General features: G+C 61.0%; 2 protein-coding genes across 4 annotated transcripts in view; one reads left to right on the forward strand and one right to left on the reverse strand.

Annotated features, from left to right (window-relative positions):
- Nucleotides 1–11,977, reverse strand: part of LOC121468530 (polyunsaturated fatty acid lipoxygenase ALOX15B-like) — a 76,160-nt gene extending 64,183 nt beyond the window's left edge. The window contains exons 1-6 of one of the 2 annotated variants that reach the window (XM_072920604.1): nucleotides 11,553–11,975; nucleotides 6,491–6,893; nucleotides 5,539–5,634; nucleotides 4,054–4,135; nucleotides 2,667–2,783; nucleotides 1,223–1,326 (exon numbers count right to left, since the gene is read on the reverse strand). In XM_072920604.1, coding sequence (XP_072776705.1) covers nucleotides 1,223–1,326; nucleotides 2,667–2,783; nucleotides 4,054–4,135; nucleotides 5,539–5,634; nucleotides 6,491–6,893; nucleotides 11,553–11,699 — 949 coding nt within the window. In that variant the 5' untranslated portion in view covers nucleotides 11,700–11,975. Of the gene's footprint in view, nucleotides 1–1,222; nucleotides 1,327–2,666; nucleotides 2,784–4,053; nucleotides 4,136–5,538; nucleotides 5,635–6,490; nucleotides 6,894–11,552 lie in introns of both variants that reach the window. The other variant, XM_072920605.1, reaches the window with a different exon arrangement.
- Nucleotides 11,793–18,222, forward strand: FIS1 (fission, mitochondrial 1). 2 transcript variants are annotated; one of them, XM_072920672.1, is made up of 5 exons: nucleotides 11,793–11,922; nucleotides 14,096–14,228; nucleotides 16,273–16,349; nucleotides 17,038–17,143; nucleotides 18,054–18,222. In XM_072920672.1, exons 1-5 carry the CDS (start codon nucleotides 11,878–11,880, stop codon nucleotides 18,140–18,142), a joined length of 450 nt encoding a protein of 149 aa, XP_072776773.1. In that variant the 5' UTR covers nucleotides 11,793–11,877; the 3' UTR covers nucleotides 18,143–18,222. The 2 variants fall into 2 exon arrangements, with proteins under 2 accessions (XP_072776773.1, XP_072776774.1); XM_072920673.1 differs by lacking the exons at nucleotides 11,793–11,922; nucleotides 14,096–14,228 and adding an exon at nucleotides 14,850–14,943.
- The last annotated feature ends 1,579 nt before the right edge of the window (nucleotides 18,223–19,801 follow it).

Raw genomic sequence — 19,801 nt, forward strand, 5'->3', positions numbered from 1 at the left:
GGGACACCCAGGGATACCTTGGGGACACTTGGGGACATTTCTGGGACACCTGGGGACACTGGAGACACCTCATGGACACTTGGGGACGCTTCTTGCACACCTGGGGACACCTTGGGGACACCTGGGAACACCCTGGGGACACTTAGGGGCACTTGGGGACACCTGGGGACACCTGTGGACACCCAGGGAACATTTGGGGACACCTTGGAACACCCTGGGGACACTTAGAGACACCTTGGGGACACCTTGGGGACACCTTGGGGACACTTGGGGACATTCCTTGCATAGCTGGGGACACCTTGGAACACCCTGGGGACACTTGGGGACACCTGGGGACACCCTGGGGGCACCTGTGGACACCCAGGGAATGTTTGGGGACACCTTGGGGACACCTGCGGATATCTTGGAACACCTTGGGGACACTTGGGGACACCTTGGGGACATTCCTTGCACAGCTGGGGACACCTGGGGAGCATCTGGGGACAACTGGGGACACCTTGGGCACACCTGGGGACACCCTGGGGGCACATGGGGACACTTGGGGACACCTGGGGACATTGGGGACATCCCCCAGGCCACCCCCCAACTGCTCAGACACCCCCAGGACCCTCCCAGGTAACCCCAAAAAGTTTTGGGATCCCCGAAATCGCCGCCGGGATCCACCAAATTTACGTGTCGGCCCCACACGCGACGTCCCCGGTGTCCCCTCAGTGTCACCTCAGTGTCCCCAAATGTCACCCAATGTCACCTCAGTGTCCCCACAGTGTCACCTCAGTGTCACCTCAGTGTCACCAAAGTGTCCCCGAAGTGTCCCCCCCAATGTCCCCAACATCCCAATGTCCCCATTGATGTCCCTTCAATGTCCCCAACCCCCCAAAGTCACCAATGTCCCCCCAATGTCCCCAAATCCTCCAGATCCCCCCAGTGGCCCCAATGTTCCAAATGTCCCAAATGTCCCCAGTGTTCCAAATGTCCCCAATCCCCCAATGTCCTCCCAATGTCCCCCCAATGTCCGCAATCCCTTTGATGTTCCCACAATGTCCCAAATCCCCGCAATCTTCCCGATGTCCCCACTGTCCCCAATGTCCCCAGTGTCTCCAATGTCCCCCCAGTGTCCCCAATGTTCTTGATGTCCCCAATGTCCCCACTGTCCCCAATGTCCCCAATGTCCCCACTGTCCCCAATGTCCCCAATGTCCCCTCAATGTCCCCAATGTCCCCACCGGTGACGGGCGTGTGGAAGCTCTGGAACACGCGGCCCATGGCCTCCACGCTGGGCCAGGAGCAGGGCCGGGCCAGGAACCCCCTGAGCTTGGCCTGCAGGTTCCTGGGGACATGGGGACAGCATTGGGGACATTGGGGGGGTTGGGGACATTGGGGACATTGGGGGGACATGGGGGGGGTTGGGAACATTTGGGATATTTGGGGACATTGGGGACACGGGGATTCGGGGGATTGGGGGGATTGGGGACATTTGGGGACATTGGGACATTGGGGGACATTTGGGGACATTGGGAGGATTGGGGACATTGAGGAGATTTGGGGACACTGAGGGGATACTGGGGGGATTTGGGTCATTTGGGGACACTGGGGGACAGTGAGGACATTGGGGTATTGGGGACATTGGGGACATTAAGGGGATTGGGGACATTGGGGACATTGGGGACATTGGGGACATTGGGGGACACTGGGGACATTGGGGTATTGGGGACATTGGGGACATTAAGGGGATTGGGGACATTGGGGACATTGGGGACATTGGGGACATTGGGGGACACTGGGGACATTGGGGACACTGGGGACATTGGGGACATTGGGGACATTGGGGACATTGGGGACAGTGGGGACAGTGGGGACATTGGGGACATTGGGGACATTGGGGACATTGGGGACATTGGGGACATTGGGGACATTGGGGACATCAGGGGGAGGGCATGTGCAGGGTCAGGTTTGGGGTCAGGGGTCAGAGAAGGGTCAGTCAGGGGTCAGTCAGGGGTCACTGAGGGGTCACTCAGGGATCAGGGGTCACTCAGGGGTCACTCAGGGGTCAGGGGTCAGTCAGGGGTCAGGGGTCAGGGGTCAGGGGTCACTCACGCGGCGCTGCCCCGCAGGTAGAAGGCCGAGGCCTTGGCCAGGGTGAAGCTCAGGTGGGGCTGGGTCAGGGTGGGTCAGGGTGGGTCAGGGTGGGTCAGGGGTCACTGAGGGGTCACTGAGGGGTCACTGAGGGGTCACTGAGGGGTCACTCAGGGTCAGGGGTCAGGGGTCAGGGGTCAGGGGTCACTCACGCCGCAGTGCCCCGCAGGTAGAAGGCCGAGGCCTTGGCCAGGGTGAAGCTCAGGTGGGGCTGGGTCAGGGTGGGTCAGGGTGGGTCAGGGGTCACTCAGGGGTCAGTGGTCACTCAGGGGTCACTCAGGGGTCAGGGGTCAGGGGTCACTCAGGGGTCAGGGATGGGTCAGTGGTCACTCGGGGTCACTCAGGGGTCACTCAGGGGTCACTCAGGGGTCAGGGGTCAGGGGTCACTCACGCGGCGCTGCCCCGCAGGTAGAAGGCCGAGGCCTTGGCCAGGGTGAAGCTCAGGTGGGGCTGGGTCAGGGCGGGTCAGGGGTCACTCAGGGGTCAGGGGTCACTCAGGGGTCAGGGGTCACTGAGGGGTCAGGGGTCACTCACGCGGCGCTGCCCCGCAGGTAGAAGGCCGAGGCCTTGGCCAGGGTGAAGCTCAGGTCGGGCTCCAGCGGCGTCCCCAGGGGCAGCGCCCAGGGCAGCCCCGGGGCAAAGGGCGCCAGCCTGGGCAGGGGAGACACACCTGAGTTATACCTGGGGGCACCTGAGTTACACCTGAGATACACCTGAGTTACACCTGAGAGACACCTGAGATACAGCTGAGATACACCTGAGATACACCTGAGCACACCTGAGATAGACCTGAGACACACCTGAGTTACACCTGAGATACACCTGAGATACACCTGAGATACAGCGGGGGCACCTGGGGGCACCTGGGGGCACAGCTGAGACACACCTGAGAGACAGCTGGGGGCACCTCTGATACACCTGAGATACACCTGAGAGACAGCGGGGGGCACCTGGGGGCACCTGAGACACAACTGAGACACAACTGAGACACACCTGAGACACACCTGAGTTACACCTGAGACACACCTGGGCACACCTGAGATACACCTGAGATACACCTGAGAGACACCGGAGACACACCTGAGTTACACCTGAGAGACAGCTGAGATACACCTGAGATACACCTGAGATACACCTGAGATACACCTGAGAGACAGCTGAGACACAGCTGAGATACACCTGAGTTACACCTGAGACACACCTGGGCACAGCTGAGATACACCTGGGATACACCTGGGCACAGCTGGGCACACCTGAGATATACCTGGGCACACCTGGGATACACCTGGGCACAGCTGGGAGCACCTGGGATACACCTGGGCACAGCTGGGGGAACCTGGGCACACCTGGGCACACCTGAGATACACCTGGGCACACCTGAGATATACCTGAGCACACCTGGGCACAGCTGGGCACAGCTGGGCACACCTGAGGTATACCTAAGATACACCTGGGCACACCTGAGATACACCTGGGCACAGCTGAGATATACCTGGGCACAGCTGGGCACACCTGGGCACACCTGGAGGCACCTGGGCAAAGCTGGGATACACCTGGGCACACCTGAGTTACACTTGGCACAGCTGGGGGCACCTGGGCACACCTGGGGGCACCTGAGTTACACCTGGGCACACCTGGGCACAGCTGAGATACACGTGAGATACACCTCGGCACAGCTGGGCACACCTGGGCACAGCTGAGATACACAGGGTCACACCCGGGCACACCTGGGCACACCTGGGGTGTCACACACACACACACACACACACACACAGGTGTCACACAGGTGTCACACACACACCTGGCCGTGTCACACACACACACACACACAGGTGTCACACACACCCACACAGGTGTCACACACACACACACACCTGACCATGTCACGCCCCCCCAGGTGACACCGCCACCCGTCCCTCACCTGTAGCGGCGCCGCTGCTGCACCAGGTACCGCCGGCGCTGCCGCTGCAGCCGCGGGTGTCGCTCCATGGCCGGAGTCCGGGCTGAGGGACAGGTGACACAGGTGTGACACAGGTGACACAGGTGACACAGGTGTGACACAGTGACACAGGTGTGACACAGGTGTGACACAGGTGTGAGACAGGTGTGACACAGGTGTGACACAGGTGTGACACAGGTGTGACACAGTGACACAGGTGACACAGGTGACACAGGTGTGACACAGGTGTGACACAGGTGTGACACAGTGACACAGGTGACACAGGTGACACAGGTGACACAGGTGTGACACAGGTGTGACATAGTGACACAGGTGTGACACAGGTGACACAGTGTCACAGGTGGCACAGGTGTGTCCCCACCGCTGTCCCCACCCCCCCAGGAGTGTCCCCCCCCTCGCAGCTGTGCCCAGGTGTGTCCCCAGGTGTGCCAAGGTGTGTCCCAGCTGTCCCCAGGTGTCAACCCAGGTGCCCCGGCTGTCCCCAGATGTGCCTCAGGTGTGTCCCCAACTGTCCCCAAGTGCCTCAACTGTCCCCAGGTGCCCCAGGTGTGCTTAGGCATGCCCTGGCTTTGTCCCCAGCTGTCCCCAAGTGCCCCAGATGTCATCCCAGGTGTCCCAGGTGTGCCCCAGGTGTGTCCCCAACTGTCCCCAGCTGTCCCCAACTGTCCCCAGGTGTGCCCCAGGTGTGTCCAGCTGTCCCCAGGTGCCCCAGGTGTCCCCAGGTGTGCCCAGGTGTCACCCCAGGTGTCCCAGGTGTATCCCCAGGTGTCACCCCAGGTGCCCCAGGTGTCCCCAGGTGTGCCCAGGTATGTCCCCAGATGTCCCCAGGTGCCCCAGATGTGTCCCAGGTGTGTCCAGCTGTCCCCAGGTGCCCCAGGTGTGTCCCCAACTGTCCCCAGGTGCCCCAGGTGTGCCCAGGTGTGTGCCCAGCTGTCCCCAGCTGTCCCCAGCTGTCCCCAGGTGCCCCAGCTGTCCCCAGATGTGTCCCAGGTGTCCCCAGGTGTCCCCAGGTGCCCCAGGTGTGCCCACCTGTGCCCTCGGGCAGCTCCCAAGTGCCCCAGCTGTCCCCAGGTGTGTTCCCAGGTGTGTCCCAGCTGTCCCCAGCTGTCCCCAGGTGTGTCCCAGGTGCCCCCACCTGTGCCCTCGGGCAGCTCCCAGGTGCCCCAGCTGTCCCCAGGTGTGTCCCCAGCTGTCCCCAGGTGCCCCAGGTGTGTCCCCAGGTGTGCCCCAGGTGTCCCCAGGTGTCCCCAGCTGTCCCCAGGTGTCCCCAGGTGTGTCCCAGGTGTGTCCCAGGTGTGTCCCCAGCTGTCCCCAACTGTCCCCAGCTGTCCCCAGGTGCCCCAGCTGTCCCCAGGTGCCCCAGGTGTGTCCCCATCTGTCCCCATCTGTCCCCAGGTGTGCCCCAGGTGTGCCCAGCTGTCCCAGGTGTGTCCCAGGTGTGCCCACCTGTGCCCTCGGGCAGGTCCCAGGTGCCGTAGCCCTGCAGCCATCGGTAACACGGGAAGTGGAACGGGCCCAGGTCAGTGACGTCATCGGGGTCACCTGCGGGGACAGGGGCACCTGTCAGGTGACGTCACCTGTGCCATTACGGGTGTCACCTGTCAGGTGGTGTCACCTGGAGTGCACAGGTGTCACCTGTGGGGGTGACGTCACCTGGGGTGGCACAGGTGGCACCTGAGGGGGTGACATCACCTGGAGTTCCTCAAGTGTCACCTGTGGGTGTGACGTCACCTGTGCCACCACAGGTGTCACTTGCAGGGGTGACATCACCTGTGCCATCACAGGTGTCACCTATCAGGTGATGTCACCTGGAGTGCACAGGTGTCACCTGTCAGGTGATGTCACCTGAGCCATTACAAGTGTCACCTGTCAGGTGGTGTCACCTGGGGTGGCACAGGTGTCACCTGTGGGGGTGGCATCACCTGGGGTGCACAGGTGTCACCTGTAGGGGTGACATGACCTGTGCCATTACAGGTGGCACCTGTCAGGTGATGTCACTTCTGTTGTCACAGGTGTCACCTGTCAGGTGACATCACCTGGAGTGCACAGGTGGCACCTGCGGGGGTGACGTCACCTGGGGTGGCACAGTGTCACCTGTCAGGTCATGTCACCTGTGCCACCACAGGTGTCACCTGCAGGAGTGATGTCACCTGTGCCATTACAGGTGTCACCTGGGGGGGTGACATCACCTGTGCCACCACAGGTGTCACCTGTGGGGGTGATGTTACCTGTATTGTCACAGGGTTCACCCGTCAGGTGATGTCACCTGTGCCATTACAGGTGTCACCCGTCAGGTGATGTCACCTGTGCCATTATGGGTGTCACCTGTCAGGTGGTGTCACCTGTGCCACCATAGGTGTCACCTGTCAGGTGATGTCACCCGCACCACCAGCCTCACCTGCGGCGGCATCACCGGTGTCACCCTCGCTGTCCTCCGTGTCACCTTCGCTGTCCTCTTCCTCCTCCTCCTCCAGCTCCTCCTCCTCCTCCTCCTCCTCGTCGGTGTCACCTGTCCCCTCGCTGTCACCTGTGTCCTCCTCCTCTTCCTCAGTGTCACCTTCCTCCTCCTCCTCCTCCTCCTCCTCCTCCTCGCTGTCCTCGCTGTCCTCGCTGTCGGAGGTGTCGGGGGTGTCACAGGTGTCCCCGTGGGTGTCCCCGGGGGTGTCCCCGCGCGGTCCCCAGACGGTGACGCTCTCCAGGTACCAGGAGCTGTCGGGGAGGCCCCCGCAGGGCCCTTTGTGCACCCGCAGCAGCAACAGGCGGCCCAGGGGGCGCGGGGCGCACACGCGGTACTCTGTCACCTGTGCGGGACAGAGGGGACACGTCAGGGTGGCACTGTCACCGACAATGTCACTGTGTCACTGTCAATGTCACTGCCAACATCGCTGTCATTATCACTGTGTCACTGTGACTGTGTCAATGTTACTGTGTCACTGTCACTGTGTCACTGTGTCACTGTGTCACTATGTCATTTTCAGGGTGTCATTGTCACTGTCACTGTGTCACTGTGTGACTGTCACTGTCACTCTGTCAATGTTACTGTGTCAATGTGAGTGTGTCAATGTCACTGTGTCACAGTCAGGGTGTCATTGTGTGACTGTCACTGTCACTGTGTCACTGTGTCATTGTCACTGTCACTGTGTCACTGTGAACGTCACTGTCATTGTCACTGGGTCAATGTTACTGTGTCACTGTCAGGGTGACATTGTCACTGTCACTGTGTCATTGTGTGACAGTCACTGTCACTGTGTCAATGTTACTGTGTCAATGTGAATGTGTCACTGTCACTGTGTCACTGTGTCATGGTGTGACTGTCACTGTCACTGTGTCAATGTCACTGTGTCACTGTCACTGTGTCACTGTGAGTGTGTCACTGTCACTGTGTCACTGTGTCACTGTCACTGTCACTGCGTCATTGTGTGACTGTCAATGTCACTGTGTCATTGTCGCTGTGTCACTGTCACTGTCACTGTCATTGTCACTGTGTCACTGTGACTGTGTCAATGTTACTGTGCGACTGTGTCACTGTCACTGTGTCAATGTCACTGTGTCTCTGTCACTGTGTCATTGTGTAACTGTCAATGTCACTGTGTCACTGTGAGTGTGTCAATGTCACTGTGTCACTGTGTCACTGTCAGGGTGTCATTGTCACTGTCACTGTGTCACCGTGTCACTGTCACTGTGTCATTGTGTGACTGTCAATGTCACTGTACCACTGTCAGGGAGTAATTGTCACTGTGTCACTGTGTCGTTGTTGCTGAGTCATTGTCACTGTGTCACTGTCACTGTGTCATTGTGTCACTGTCACTGTCACTGTGTCACTGTCACTGTCACTGTGTCACTGTCACTGTGTCACTGTGTCACTGTGTCACTGTCACTGTGTCACTGTCACTGTCACACTGTCATTGTGTCACTGTGTCACTGTTACCATGTCACCGCTGTCACCTTCGCTGTGCCACCGCCACCACTGTCCCCGTCAGGCCATCGCCGTCACCACCGCCGTGTCACCGCTGCCACCGCTGCTCTGTCACCGCCGTCCCCTTCGCCGTGTCACCGCCATCACTGTCACCGCCACCAGGCCACCGTCACCGTGCCACCGTCACCGTGCCACCGTCACCGTGCCACCGCCACCACCGACACCCTCTGGGGAACAACGTCACCATTGTCACCACTGCCAGGATTGCACCACGGCTGTGTCACCGTCGCTGTGTCACCGCTGCCACCTCCATCGTGTCACCTCCACTGTGTCCCCACTGCCACTATCGCTGTGTCACGACTGCCACCATTGCTGTGTCACCATTGTCACCTCCATTGTGTCACCATTGTCACCATTGTCACCTCCATTTGGTCACCATTGTCACAATATCTGTGTCACCGCTGTGCCCTCCATTGTGTCACCTCCGTTGTGTCACCACTGCCACCGCCATTGTGTCACTATTGTCACCATTTCTGTGTCACCGCTGTCCCCTCCCTTGTGTCACCAATGCCACCCCCATTGTGTCACCACTGCCACTCCCATTGTGTCACAATTGTCACCATCTCTGTGACACCGCTGTCACCTCCATTGTGTCACCATTGTCACCATCTCTGTGACACCGCTGTCACCTCCATTGTGTCACTGCTGCCACCATCTCTGTGTCACCATTGTCATCTCCATTTTGTCCCCTCCGTTGTGTCACCACTGCCACCCCCGCTGTGTCACCATTGTCACCATCTCTGTGTCCCCGCTGCCACCCCCGCCGTGTCCCGTGGTGTCCCTGCCCCGCCCTCGATGGCGACACCGTCCCCGTGTCCCCAGGGCCACCCCCCGTGTCCCCAGGGCCACCCACGCCACCGTGTCACCCGCCCGGCCACGCCCTGGCTGCCACTGCCACCACCGGGTCCCCTCTGGGGGGTTGGGGACACCTGGGGCCGCTTTGGGGACATTTGGGGACATCTGGGGACATCTGTGTTCCTCTTGGGGACACCTTGGTCCCTTTTTGGGGACATTTGGGGACATGTGGTGACATCTGGGGCTGCTTTGGGGACATTTGGGGACATCTGGGGACACCTGTGTCCCTCTTGGGGACACCTTGGTCCCTTTTTGGGGACATTTGGGGACACCTGGAGCCACCTGTGTCCCTCTTGGGGACACCTTGGTCCCTTTTTGGGGACATTTGGGGACATGTGGGGACACCTGGGGACACTTTGGGGACATTTGGGGACACCTGGGGACACCTGTGTCCCTCCTGGGGACACCTTGGCACCTTTTCGGGGACATTTGGGGACATTTGGGGACACCTGGGACCACTTTGGGGACACTTGGGGACACCCGAGTCCCTCTTGGGGACACCTTGGCCCCTTTTCAGGGACATTTGGGGACACCTGGGGCCACTTTGGGGACATTTGGGGACACCTGGGGCCATTTTGGTGACCCCAAATGTCTTCAAGCCTCTCCTAAACCCCCCCCGGGACACCCAAACTGTCCCCAAATGTCCCCAAATCCCCCCCAAATGTCCCCAAATCCCCCCCAAATGTCCCCAAATGCCCCCCAAATGTTCCCAAATGTCCCCAAATCCCCCCCAAATGTCCCCAAATCCCCCCCAAATGTCCCCTAATCCCCCCAAATGTCCCCAAATCCCCCCAAATGTCCCCTAATCCCCCCAAATGTCCCCAAACCCCCCCAAATGTCCCCAAATCCCCCCAAATGTCCCCAAATCCCCCACAAATCCACCCCAAATGTCCCCAAAATCCCCACAAATATTTTCAAATCCCCCAAATCCTCCCTAAATTCAAATCCCCCTAAATCCTTCCTAAATGTCCCCAAATCCCCCCAAAAATCCCCTCAAATCCCCCCCAAACCCCCTCAAACCCCACAAATCCCCCCCAAACCCCCCCAAACCCCCTCAAATCCCCCCTCAATCCCCCCTAAACCCCCTTAAACCCCCTCAAACCCCCCAAATCTCCCCAAAACCCCCTCAAATCCTCCCTAAACCCCCTCAAACCCCACAAATCTCCCCCAAACCCCCCAACCCCCCCCAAACCCCCTCAAACCCCACAAACCCCCCCAAAATCCCCCCTAAATCCCCTCAAACCCCTCAAATCCCCCCTAAACCCCCTCAAACCCCACAAATCTCCCCCAAACCCTCCTCAATCCCCCCAAACCCCCTCAAACCCCCCTAAACCCCCTCAAACCCTCCAAATCTCCCCCCAAACCCCCTCAAACCCCTCAAACCCCTCAAACCTCCCCCAAATCCCCCCTAAACCCCCCAAATCTCCCCCAAACCCCTCTCAAACCCCCCAAATCCCCCCTCAATCCCCCCAAAACCCCCTCAAACCCCACTAAATCCCCCCAAATCCCCTCAAATCTCCCCTCAATCCCCCCTAAACCCCCTCAAACCCCAAAAAACTCCCCCAAACCCCCTCAAATCCCCCCTAAACCCCCTCTAAACCCCCTCAAACCCCCCAAACCTCCCCAAAATCCCCTCAATCCCCCCTAAACCCCCTCAAACCCCCCCTCAATCCCCCCTAAACCCCTTCAAACCTCACAAATCTCCCCCAAAACCCCTCAAATCCCCCCTAAACCCCCTCAAACCCCACAAATCTCCCGCAAACCCCCCTCAATCCCCCCAAAACCCCCCTAAACCCCCTCAAACCCCACAAATCTCCCCAAAACCCCCTCAAAACCCCTCAAACCCCCCAAATCCCCCCCAAAACCCCCTCAAATCCCCCCTCAATCCCCCCTAAACCCCCTCAAACCCCACAAATCTCCCCAAAACCCCCTCAAATCCCCTCAAACCCCCCAAATCCCCCCCAAAACCCCCTTCAATCCCCCCTAAACCCCCTCAAACCCCACAAATCTCCCCCAAACCCCCCTCAATCCGCGCCAAATGTCCCCAAATCCCCCCAAAATCCCCCCTCAATCCCCCCTAAACCCCCTCAAATCCCTCCTAAACTCCTCAAATCCCCCAAACCCCCCCCAAACCCTCCTCAATCCCCCCTAAATCCCCTCAAACCCCTCAAATCTCCCCCAAAATCCCCTCAAATCCCCCCAAACCCCCTCAAATCCCCCAAATCCCCCCCAAACCCCCTCAAACTCCCTCAAACCCCCTCAAAGCCCCCAAATCTCCCCCAAACCCCCCCCAATCCGCACCCAATGTCCCCAAATCCCCCCAAAACCCCCCCTCAATCCCCCCTAAACCCCCTCAAACCCCACAAACCTCCCAAAATCCCCCCAAAATCCCCCCAAATCCCCCCCAAACCCTCCTCAATCCACACCCAATGTCCCCAAATCCCCCCAAATCCCCCCTAAACCCCCCAAATCTCCCCCAAACCCCCCTCAAACCCCACAAATCCCCCCCAAATCCCCCTCAATCCACACCCAATGTCCCCAAATCCCCCCAAAAATCCCCTCAAATCCCCCCAAACCCCCCCCAGTCCCCCCCGCCCCCGCTCCCCGCCCGTCCCCGGCCGTCCCTCACCGCCCCGCACTGGAAGTCGGGTCCCCATCGGTCCAGCGCGGTCCGGGCGCTGCGGCCGCGGCTCCCCAGCAGCGTCACGGCGATGGCGTCGCTGGTCCCGGCGCCGGGCTCGGAGCCGGTGCGGACCCTCAGCCGGTACTCGGCCATGGCGGCGCCTCACGGATGATTGACGCGGGGCGGAGCCAATCGCGGCGCGGCGCACGCGCGCTCCGGCCAATAGCGGCGCGGCGCGCCCAGGGGCGGCCAATAGCAGAGCAGGGAGGAGGATAGGGGCGGGGATAAGCCGTCACTTCCGCCGTCACTTCCGCCTTCTCTTCCGGGTGCCATGGACCCCGAGTTCGACGAGGCGGTGGCGGCGGAGGATCTGCTGGTGAGGCCACGCCCCCTCCGCGGCGGGGCACGCCCCTTTTTTGGGAGCCACGCCCACCCCTCTGCACCCCCCCCACAACCGCGACCCTCCCCCCCCCGGGCCACGCCCCTTTTGGGACCCCCCGATTCCGCCCGGGTTGGGCGCGCCCCCGAGGCCACGCCCACATTCGTGTGGCCACGCTCCTTTTGGCTGCGTGGCCACGCCCCCGCACTGGCTGGCCACGCCCCCTCCGGGACCCCGCGGTGTTTGCGGGGAGCCACGCCCACTCCGTGTGGCCACGCCCATTTGGATTGGTCACGCCCACTTAGGTTGGCCACGCCCATTTCTTTGTGGCCACGCCCATTTGTTTGTGGCCACGCCCACTTGCGAAGCTCCGCCCACAGGGTCCCTCCCAGTGCCCCCCCAGTTCATCCCAGTAACCCCCAGGGACTCGTCCCAGTGCTCCCAGTAACCCCCAGTGACTCATCCCAGTAACACCCAGTGCCTTCCCAGTGCTCCCAGTAACCCCCAGGGACTCATCCCAGTGCTCCCAGTATCCTCCCAGTGCTCCCAGTAACACCCAGTTTATCCCAGTAACACCCAGCACCCTCCCAGTTCATCCCAGTAACACCCAGTGACTCGTCCCAGTAACACCCAGTGCCCCCCCAGTTCATCCCAGTAACACCCAGTACCCTCCCAGTTCATCCCAGTAACACCCAGTGCCCTCCCAGTTCATCCCAGTAACACCCAGTGACTCATCTCAGTGTTCCCAGTAACCCCCAGTAACGCCCTGGGAGTCATCCCAGTGCTCCCAGTAACACCCAGTGCCTTCCCAGTGCTCCCAGTAACACCCAGTGACTCATCCCAGTTCATCCCAGTAACACCCAGTGCTCCCAGTACATCCCAGTAACCCCCAGTGCCTTCCCAGTTCATCCCAGTAACACCCAGTATCCTCCCAGTTCATCCCAGTAACACCCACTGACTCATCCCAGTGCACCCAGTAACCCCCAGTAACCCCCAGGGCCTTCCCAGTTCATCCCAGTAACACCCAGGCACTCGTCCCAGTGCTCCCAGTAACCCCCAGGGACTCATTCCAGTGCTCCCAGTACATCCCAGTTCATCCCAGTAACACCCAGTGACTCATCCCAGTAACACCCAGTGCTCCCAGTAACCCCCAGAGACTCATCCCAGTAACCTCCAGTATCTTCCCAGTGCTCCCAGTAACCCCCAGTAACACCCAGTATCCTTCCAGTTCATCCCAGTAACACCCAGTGACTCATTTCAATAACACCCAGTGCTCCCAGTAACACCCAGTAACATCCAGAGACTCATCCCAGTAACACCCAGTATCCTCCCAGTTCATCCCAGTAACCCCCAGGGACTCATCCCAGTGCTCCCAGTAACGCCCTGGGAGTCATCCCAGTAACACCAGTGCTCCCAGTCCCTCCCAGTCCCTCCCAGTCCCTCCCAGTCCCCCCCAGTCCCTCCCAGTCCCCCCCAGTCCCTCCCAGTCCCTCCCAGTCCCTCCCAATCCCCTCCAAGTCGCTCCCAGTCCATCCCAGTTCCCTCCCAGTCCCTCCCAGTCCCTCCCAGTCCCTCCCAGTGCTCCCAGTAACCCCCAGTGCCTTCCCAGTGCTCCCAGTAACCCCCAGGGACTCATCCCAGTGCTGCCAGTATCCTCCCAGTACATCCCAGTGCTCCCAGTATCCTCCCAGTAACACCCTGGGACTTATCGCAGTGCCCCCCAGTACCCTCCCAGTCCCTCCCAGTATATCCCAGTTCATCCCAGTAACGCCCAGTGCTCCCAGTAACCCCCAGGGACTTATCCCAGTGCTCCCAGTACCCTCCCAGTTCGTCCCAGTATATCCCAGTCTATCCCAATCCCCTCCCAGTACATCCCAGTTCCATCCCAGTACCCTCCCAGTGCTCCCAGTAACACCCAGGGACTCGTCCCAGTGCCCCCCAGTACCCTCCCAATCCCTCCCAGTATATCCCAGTTCATCCCAGTAATGCCCAGTGCTCCCAGTAACACCCTGGGACTTATCCCAGTGCCCCCCAGTACCCTCCCAGTTCGTCCCAGTTCCCTCCCAGTATATCCCAGTCTATCCCAATCCCCTCCCAGTATATCCCAGTCCCTCCCAGTTCCCTCCCAGTCCCCCCCAGTCGCTCCCAGTCCATCCCAGTATCCCCCCAGGCCCTGGAGCGGCGCTATGCCGCGGAGCTCCAGCGGGGGGCGCCCTCGCGGCAGAGCCGGTTCGAGTACGGCTGGGCGCTGGTGCGGAGCCGGTACCGGCAGGACACGGCGCGGGGCGTGGCGCTGCTCTCCGGTGAGGGGCGGGGCTTCAAGGGGGCGTGGCGCTGCTCTCCGGTGAGGGGCGGGGCTTAGGAGGGGGCGGGGCTAACCCCGGTACCGGTACCGGCAGGACACGGCGCGGGGCGTGGCGCTGCTCTCCGGTGAGGGGCGGGGCTTAAAGGGGGCGGGGCTAACCCCGGTACCGGTACCGGTACCGGCAGGACACGGCGCGGGGCGTGGCGCTGCTCTCCGGTGAGGGGCGGGGCTTAAAGGGGCGGGGCTAAGGGCCGGTACCGGGGCGTGGCGCTGCTCTCCGGTGAGGGGCGGGGCCTGGGAAAGGGGCGGGGCCTGTTCCGGTACCGGTACCGGGGCGTGCCGCTGCTCTCCGGTGAGGGGCGGGGCTTAAAGGGGGCGGGGCTAAGGGCGGAACCGGTACCGGTACCGGCAGGACACGGCGCGGGGCGTGGCGCTGCTCTCCGGTGAGGGGCGGGGCCTGGGAAAGGGGCGGGGCTAACCCCGGTACCGGTACCGGTACCGGCAGGACACGGCGCGGGGCGTGGCGCTGCTCTCCGGTGAGGGGCGGGGCTTAAAGGGGCGGGGTTGTACCGGTACCGGTACCGGCAGGACACGGCGCGGGGCGTGGCGCTGCTCTCCGGTAATGGGCGGGGCCTGGGAAAGGGGCGGGGCTAAGGGCGGGACCGGTACCGGTGAGGGGCAGGACACGGCGCGGGGCGTGGCGCTGCTCTCCGGTGAGGGGCGGGGCTTCAAAAGGGGGCGGGGCTAAGGGCCGGTACCGGTGAGGGGCGGGGCTAAGGAAGGGGGCGGGGCTAAGGGCGGTACCGGTACCGGTGAGGGGCGGGGCTAAGGAAGGGGGCGGGGCTAAGGGCGGTACTGGTACCGGTGAGGGGCGGGGCTAAGGAAGGGGCGGGGCTAAGGAAGGGGCGTGGCCGGTACCGGTGAGGGGCGGGGCTAAGGAAGGGGCGTGGCCAAGGCAGGGGGCGTGGTCACTGCTGGGCTGTTCTTTGGGGTTTTGGGCCCATTTTGGGGTCACTTTTTTGGGGTTTTGCGGAATTTTGGGGAGTTTCGGGTTCCCAGGGGCAGTTTTGGGGTCTCTGGGGTAGTTTTGGGGTCACTCTTTGAGGGTTTGGGGCAGTTTTGGGGTCACTCTTTGGGGTCAGTTTTGGGGCGACTCTTTGGGGTTTTGGGCAGTTCTGTGTCAATTTTGGGGTGACTCTTTGGGGTTTTGGGACAGATTTGGGCTTCTGGGGAAGTTTTGGGGTAACTCTTTGGGGTTTTGGGTCAGTTTTGGGGTGACTCTCTGTGGTTTTGGGTCGGTTTTGGGGCAGTTTTGGGACAGATTTGGGGTTCTGTGTCACTTTTGAGGTGACTCTCTGTGGTTTTGGGGCAGTTTTGGGGCAGTTTTGGGTTCTGTGTCACTTTTGGGGTGACTCTCTGTGTTTCTGTGTCACTTTTGGGGTGACTCTTTGTGGTTTTGGGTCAGTTTTGGGGCAGTTTTGGGTTCTGTGTCACTTTTGGGGTGACTCTCTGTGGTTTTGGGGCAGATTTGGGTTCTGTGTCACTTTTGGGGTGACTCTCCGTGCTTTTGGGTCACTTTTGGGGTCACTCTGAGGTTCTGTGTCACTTTTGGGGTGACTCTCTGTGTTTTTGGGTCAGTTTTGGGGTTTTGGGGCAGTTTTGGGGTGACTCTCTGTGGGTTTGGGGCAGTTTTGGGGTCACTCTCTGTGGTTTTGGGGCAGTTTTGGGTTCTGTGTCACTTTTGGGGCAGATTTGGGGTTCTGTGTCACTTTTGGGGTGACTCTTTGGGGTTTTGGGTCACTTTTGGGGTGACTCTCTGCGGTTTTGGGGCAGTTTTGGGTCAGTTTTGGGTTCTGTGTCACTTTTGGGGTGACTCTCTGTGGTTTTGGGTCAGATTTGGGGTTTTGGGTCAGTTTTGGGGTGACTCTCAGTGTTTCTGTGTCATTTTGGGGTGACTCTCTGTGTTTTTGGGTCACTTTTGGGGTGACTCTCTGTGATTTTGTGTCATTTTGGGGTGACTCTGTGCGTTTTCGGGGTCCCAGAGCTGCTGCCCGAGACGCCCCCGCAGGAGCAGCGCGACGTCCTGTTCTACCTCGGCCTGGGCTACTACCGACTGAAGGTGGGACAGGGACGGGGACAGGGGGGACATTGGGGGGATTGGGGACATTGGGGACATTGGGGGGATTGGGGGTGACAGGAAGGGTGGCACAGGTGACACAGGAGGTGACACAGGAGGTGACACAGGTGACACAGAGAGGTGACACAGGTGACACAGGTGACACACAGGTGACACAGGTGACACACAGGTGACACACGTGACACAGAGGTGACACAGGTGACACAGATGACAGGGAGGTGACAATGAGGTGACAATGAGGTGACCCAGGTAACACAGGGAGGTGACACAGGAGGTGACACAGCTGACACAGAGGTGACACAGATGACACACAGGTGACAATGAGGTGACACAGGTGACGCACACAGGTGACACAGGTGATACAGGGAGGTGACACAGAGGTGACACAGGTGACACACAGGTGACAGAGGTGACAGGGAGGTGACAATGAGGTGACACAGGTGACACAGGAGGTGACACAGGTGACACACAGGTGACAGAGGTCACACAGGTGACACAGAGGTGACCCAGGTGACACAGAGGTGACAATGAGGTGACACAGGAGGTGACACAGGTGACAATGAGGTGACACTGAGGTGACCCAGGTGACACTGAGGTGACACAGGAGGTGACACAGGTGACACAGGTGACACAGGTGACCCAGAGGTGACCCAGGTGTCCCTGTCCCCAGGAGTACGAGCGGTCGCTGCAGCTCCTGGAGCGCCTCCTGGAGGCGGAGCCGCAGAACGCGCAGGTGCAGCGCCTGAGGAACCGCGTCAGGAACCGGCTGAGGAGGGGTGAGGGACACAGGGGGACAGGGGGGACAGCGGGGACAGTGGGGGGACATTGGGGACAGTGGGGGGACATTGGGGGCATTGGGGACATTGGGGACACTGGCGGGCTTGGGGACATTGGGGAATTGGGGACAATGGGGGGATTTGGGGACATTGGGAACATGTGGGGGATTGGGGACATCATTGGGGTTGGGGACATTGGGGACATTGAGGGGACATTGAGGGGACATTGGAGATATTGGGGACATTGGGGGGGGTTGAGAAGATTGGGGACATTGGGGGACATTTGGTGACTTGGAGACATTTTGGGGACTGGGGACATTGGGGGGTTGGGGACATTGGGGACATTGGGGACATTGGGGACATTGGGGACATTGGGGACATTGGGGACATTGGGGACATTGGGGGGATTTCGGACATTGGGGGAACATTGAGGACATTGGGGGCTTGGGGACATTGCGGGGGTTGGGGGGGATGGGGACATTTGTGGGGGATTTGGGGACATTGGGGACATTGGCGACAGCAGGGGGGTTGGGGACACTGGGGGGGTCGGGGGGTTGGGGACATTTGGGGACATTGGGGACAGCAGGGGCGTTGCAGACATTGGGGGGTTGGAGACATTGGGGGGACATTGGGGAATTGGGGACATAGAAGGGATTGGGGACATTGGGGGGGGTTGGGGACATTGGGGACATCAGGGGGACATTGGGGACATTGGGGACATTGGGGACATCGGGGTGACATGGGGCAGCACTGCGCGATGTGGGGGGACACCGGGGGGTGACACTGAGGGGACACAGAGGTACCAAAAACACCCCGCCCACTCCCCAAGTAGTGACATGTCCCCATTGTCCCCTCTGTCCCCTCTCTGTCCCTTTTGTCCCCCCCGTGTCCCCTTTGTCCCCCCCCCCAGACGGGCTGGTGGGCGCGGCCATCGTTGGGGGCGTGGTCATGGGCGTGGCCGGGCTGCTGGGCGTGGCCATCGCGCGTGCGCGCCACTGACCACGCCCACCCCGCCGGCGGTGACGTCACCCCCGCTGGCCACGCCCCCTCCCCCGCTGTAAATAAACCTGATTGGGCGATGAGAGTGACGTCATTGGTGTGGGCGGGGAGGGGGCGGGACTTGGACCGCTCCAATGTCCCCAAATGTCACCTGAGACCCCCAAATGTCACCTGAGCCCCCCCAAATGTTACCTGAGACCCCCCAAATGTCACCTGAGCCCCCCCAAATGTCACCTGAGCGCCCCAAATGTCACCTGAGACCCCCAAATGTCACCCGAGCCCCCCCAAATGTCACCTGAGCCCCCCCAAATGTCACCTGAGCCCCCCCAAATGTCACCTGAGCCCCCCAAATGTCACCTGAGCCCCCCCAAATGTCCCCAAATGTCACCTGAGCCCCCCCAAATGTCACCTGAGAGCCCCCAAATGTCACCTGAGCCCCCCAAATGTCACCTGAGCCCCCCCAAATGTCACCTGAGCCCCCCAAATGTCACCTGAGCCCCCCCAAATGTCACCTGAGAGCCCCAAATGTCACCTGAGCCCCCCAAATGTCACCTGAGAGCCCCAAATGTCACCTGAGACCCCCAAATGTCACCCGAGCCCCCCCAAATGTCACCTGAGACCCCCAAATGTCACCTGAGCCCCCCAAATGTCACCTGAGCCCCCAAATGTCACCTGAGCCCCCCCAAATGTCACCTGAGCACCCCAAATGTCCCCAAATGTCACCTGAGAGCCCCAAATGTCACCTGAGCCCCCCCAAATGTCACCTGAGCCCCCCCAAATGTCACCTGAGACCCCCAAATGTCACCTGAGCCCCCCCAAATGTCACCTGAGACCCCCCAAATGTCACCTGAGCCCCCCCAAATGTCACCTGAGCCTCCCAAATGTCACCTGAGCCCCCCCAAATGTCACCTGAGACCCCCCAAATGTCACCTGAGCCCCCCCAAATGTCCCCAAATGTCACCTGAGACCCCCAAATGTCCCCAAATGTCACCTGAGCCCCCCCAAATGTCACCTGGGCACCCCCCAAATGTCCCCAAATGTCACCTGAGCCCCCCCCATTCCCCCCCGCGGTTTTTGGGGTCCCCTCCCCCCCCCTTGCCCCTCCCCCCCCTATTGCGTCAAAGGAAGGGGAGGGGGAGGGGCAGGAATGGGGGAGGGGGAGGGGCACAGAGGGGGGTGGGGGAGGGGCAGGAATGGGGAGGGGGAGGGGCAGGAATGGGGAGGGGGAGGGGCACAGAGGGGGGTGGGGGAGGGGCAGGAATGGGGGGTGGGGGAGGGGCAGGAAGGGGGAGGGGGAGGGGCAGGGAGGGGGAGGGGGAGGGGCAGGAATTGGGGAGGGGGAGGGGCAGGGAGGGGGAGGGGGAGGGGCAGAAATTGGGGAGGGGGAGGGGCAGGAATGGAGGGGGGAGGGGCAGGAATGGGGAGGGGGAGGGGCAGGAATGGGGGAGGGGCGGCTCCGGACACCCCGTTCCTTCCTGGGGGGAGGGGCAGAGGGGAAACCCCCCCCAAAGGGCCCCTCCCCCACCCCGGCCACGCCCGGACGGACCGCGCTGACCAGTGCCGGACACCAGTGACACCAGTTAAACCAGTTAGAGCAGTGCCGGACACCAGTGACACCAGTGACCACCAGTGACCACCAGTGACATCAGTGACATCCTG

Source organism: Taeniopygia guttata, chromosome 32 (assembly GCF_048771995.1).
Source record: "Taeniopygia guttata chromosome 32, bTaeGut7.mat, whole genome shotgun sequence".
Taxonomy (NCBI): Eukaryota; Metazoa; Chordata; class Aves; order Passeriformes; family Estrildidae; genus Taeniopygia; species Taeniopygia guttata.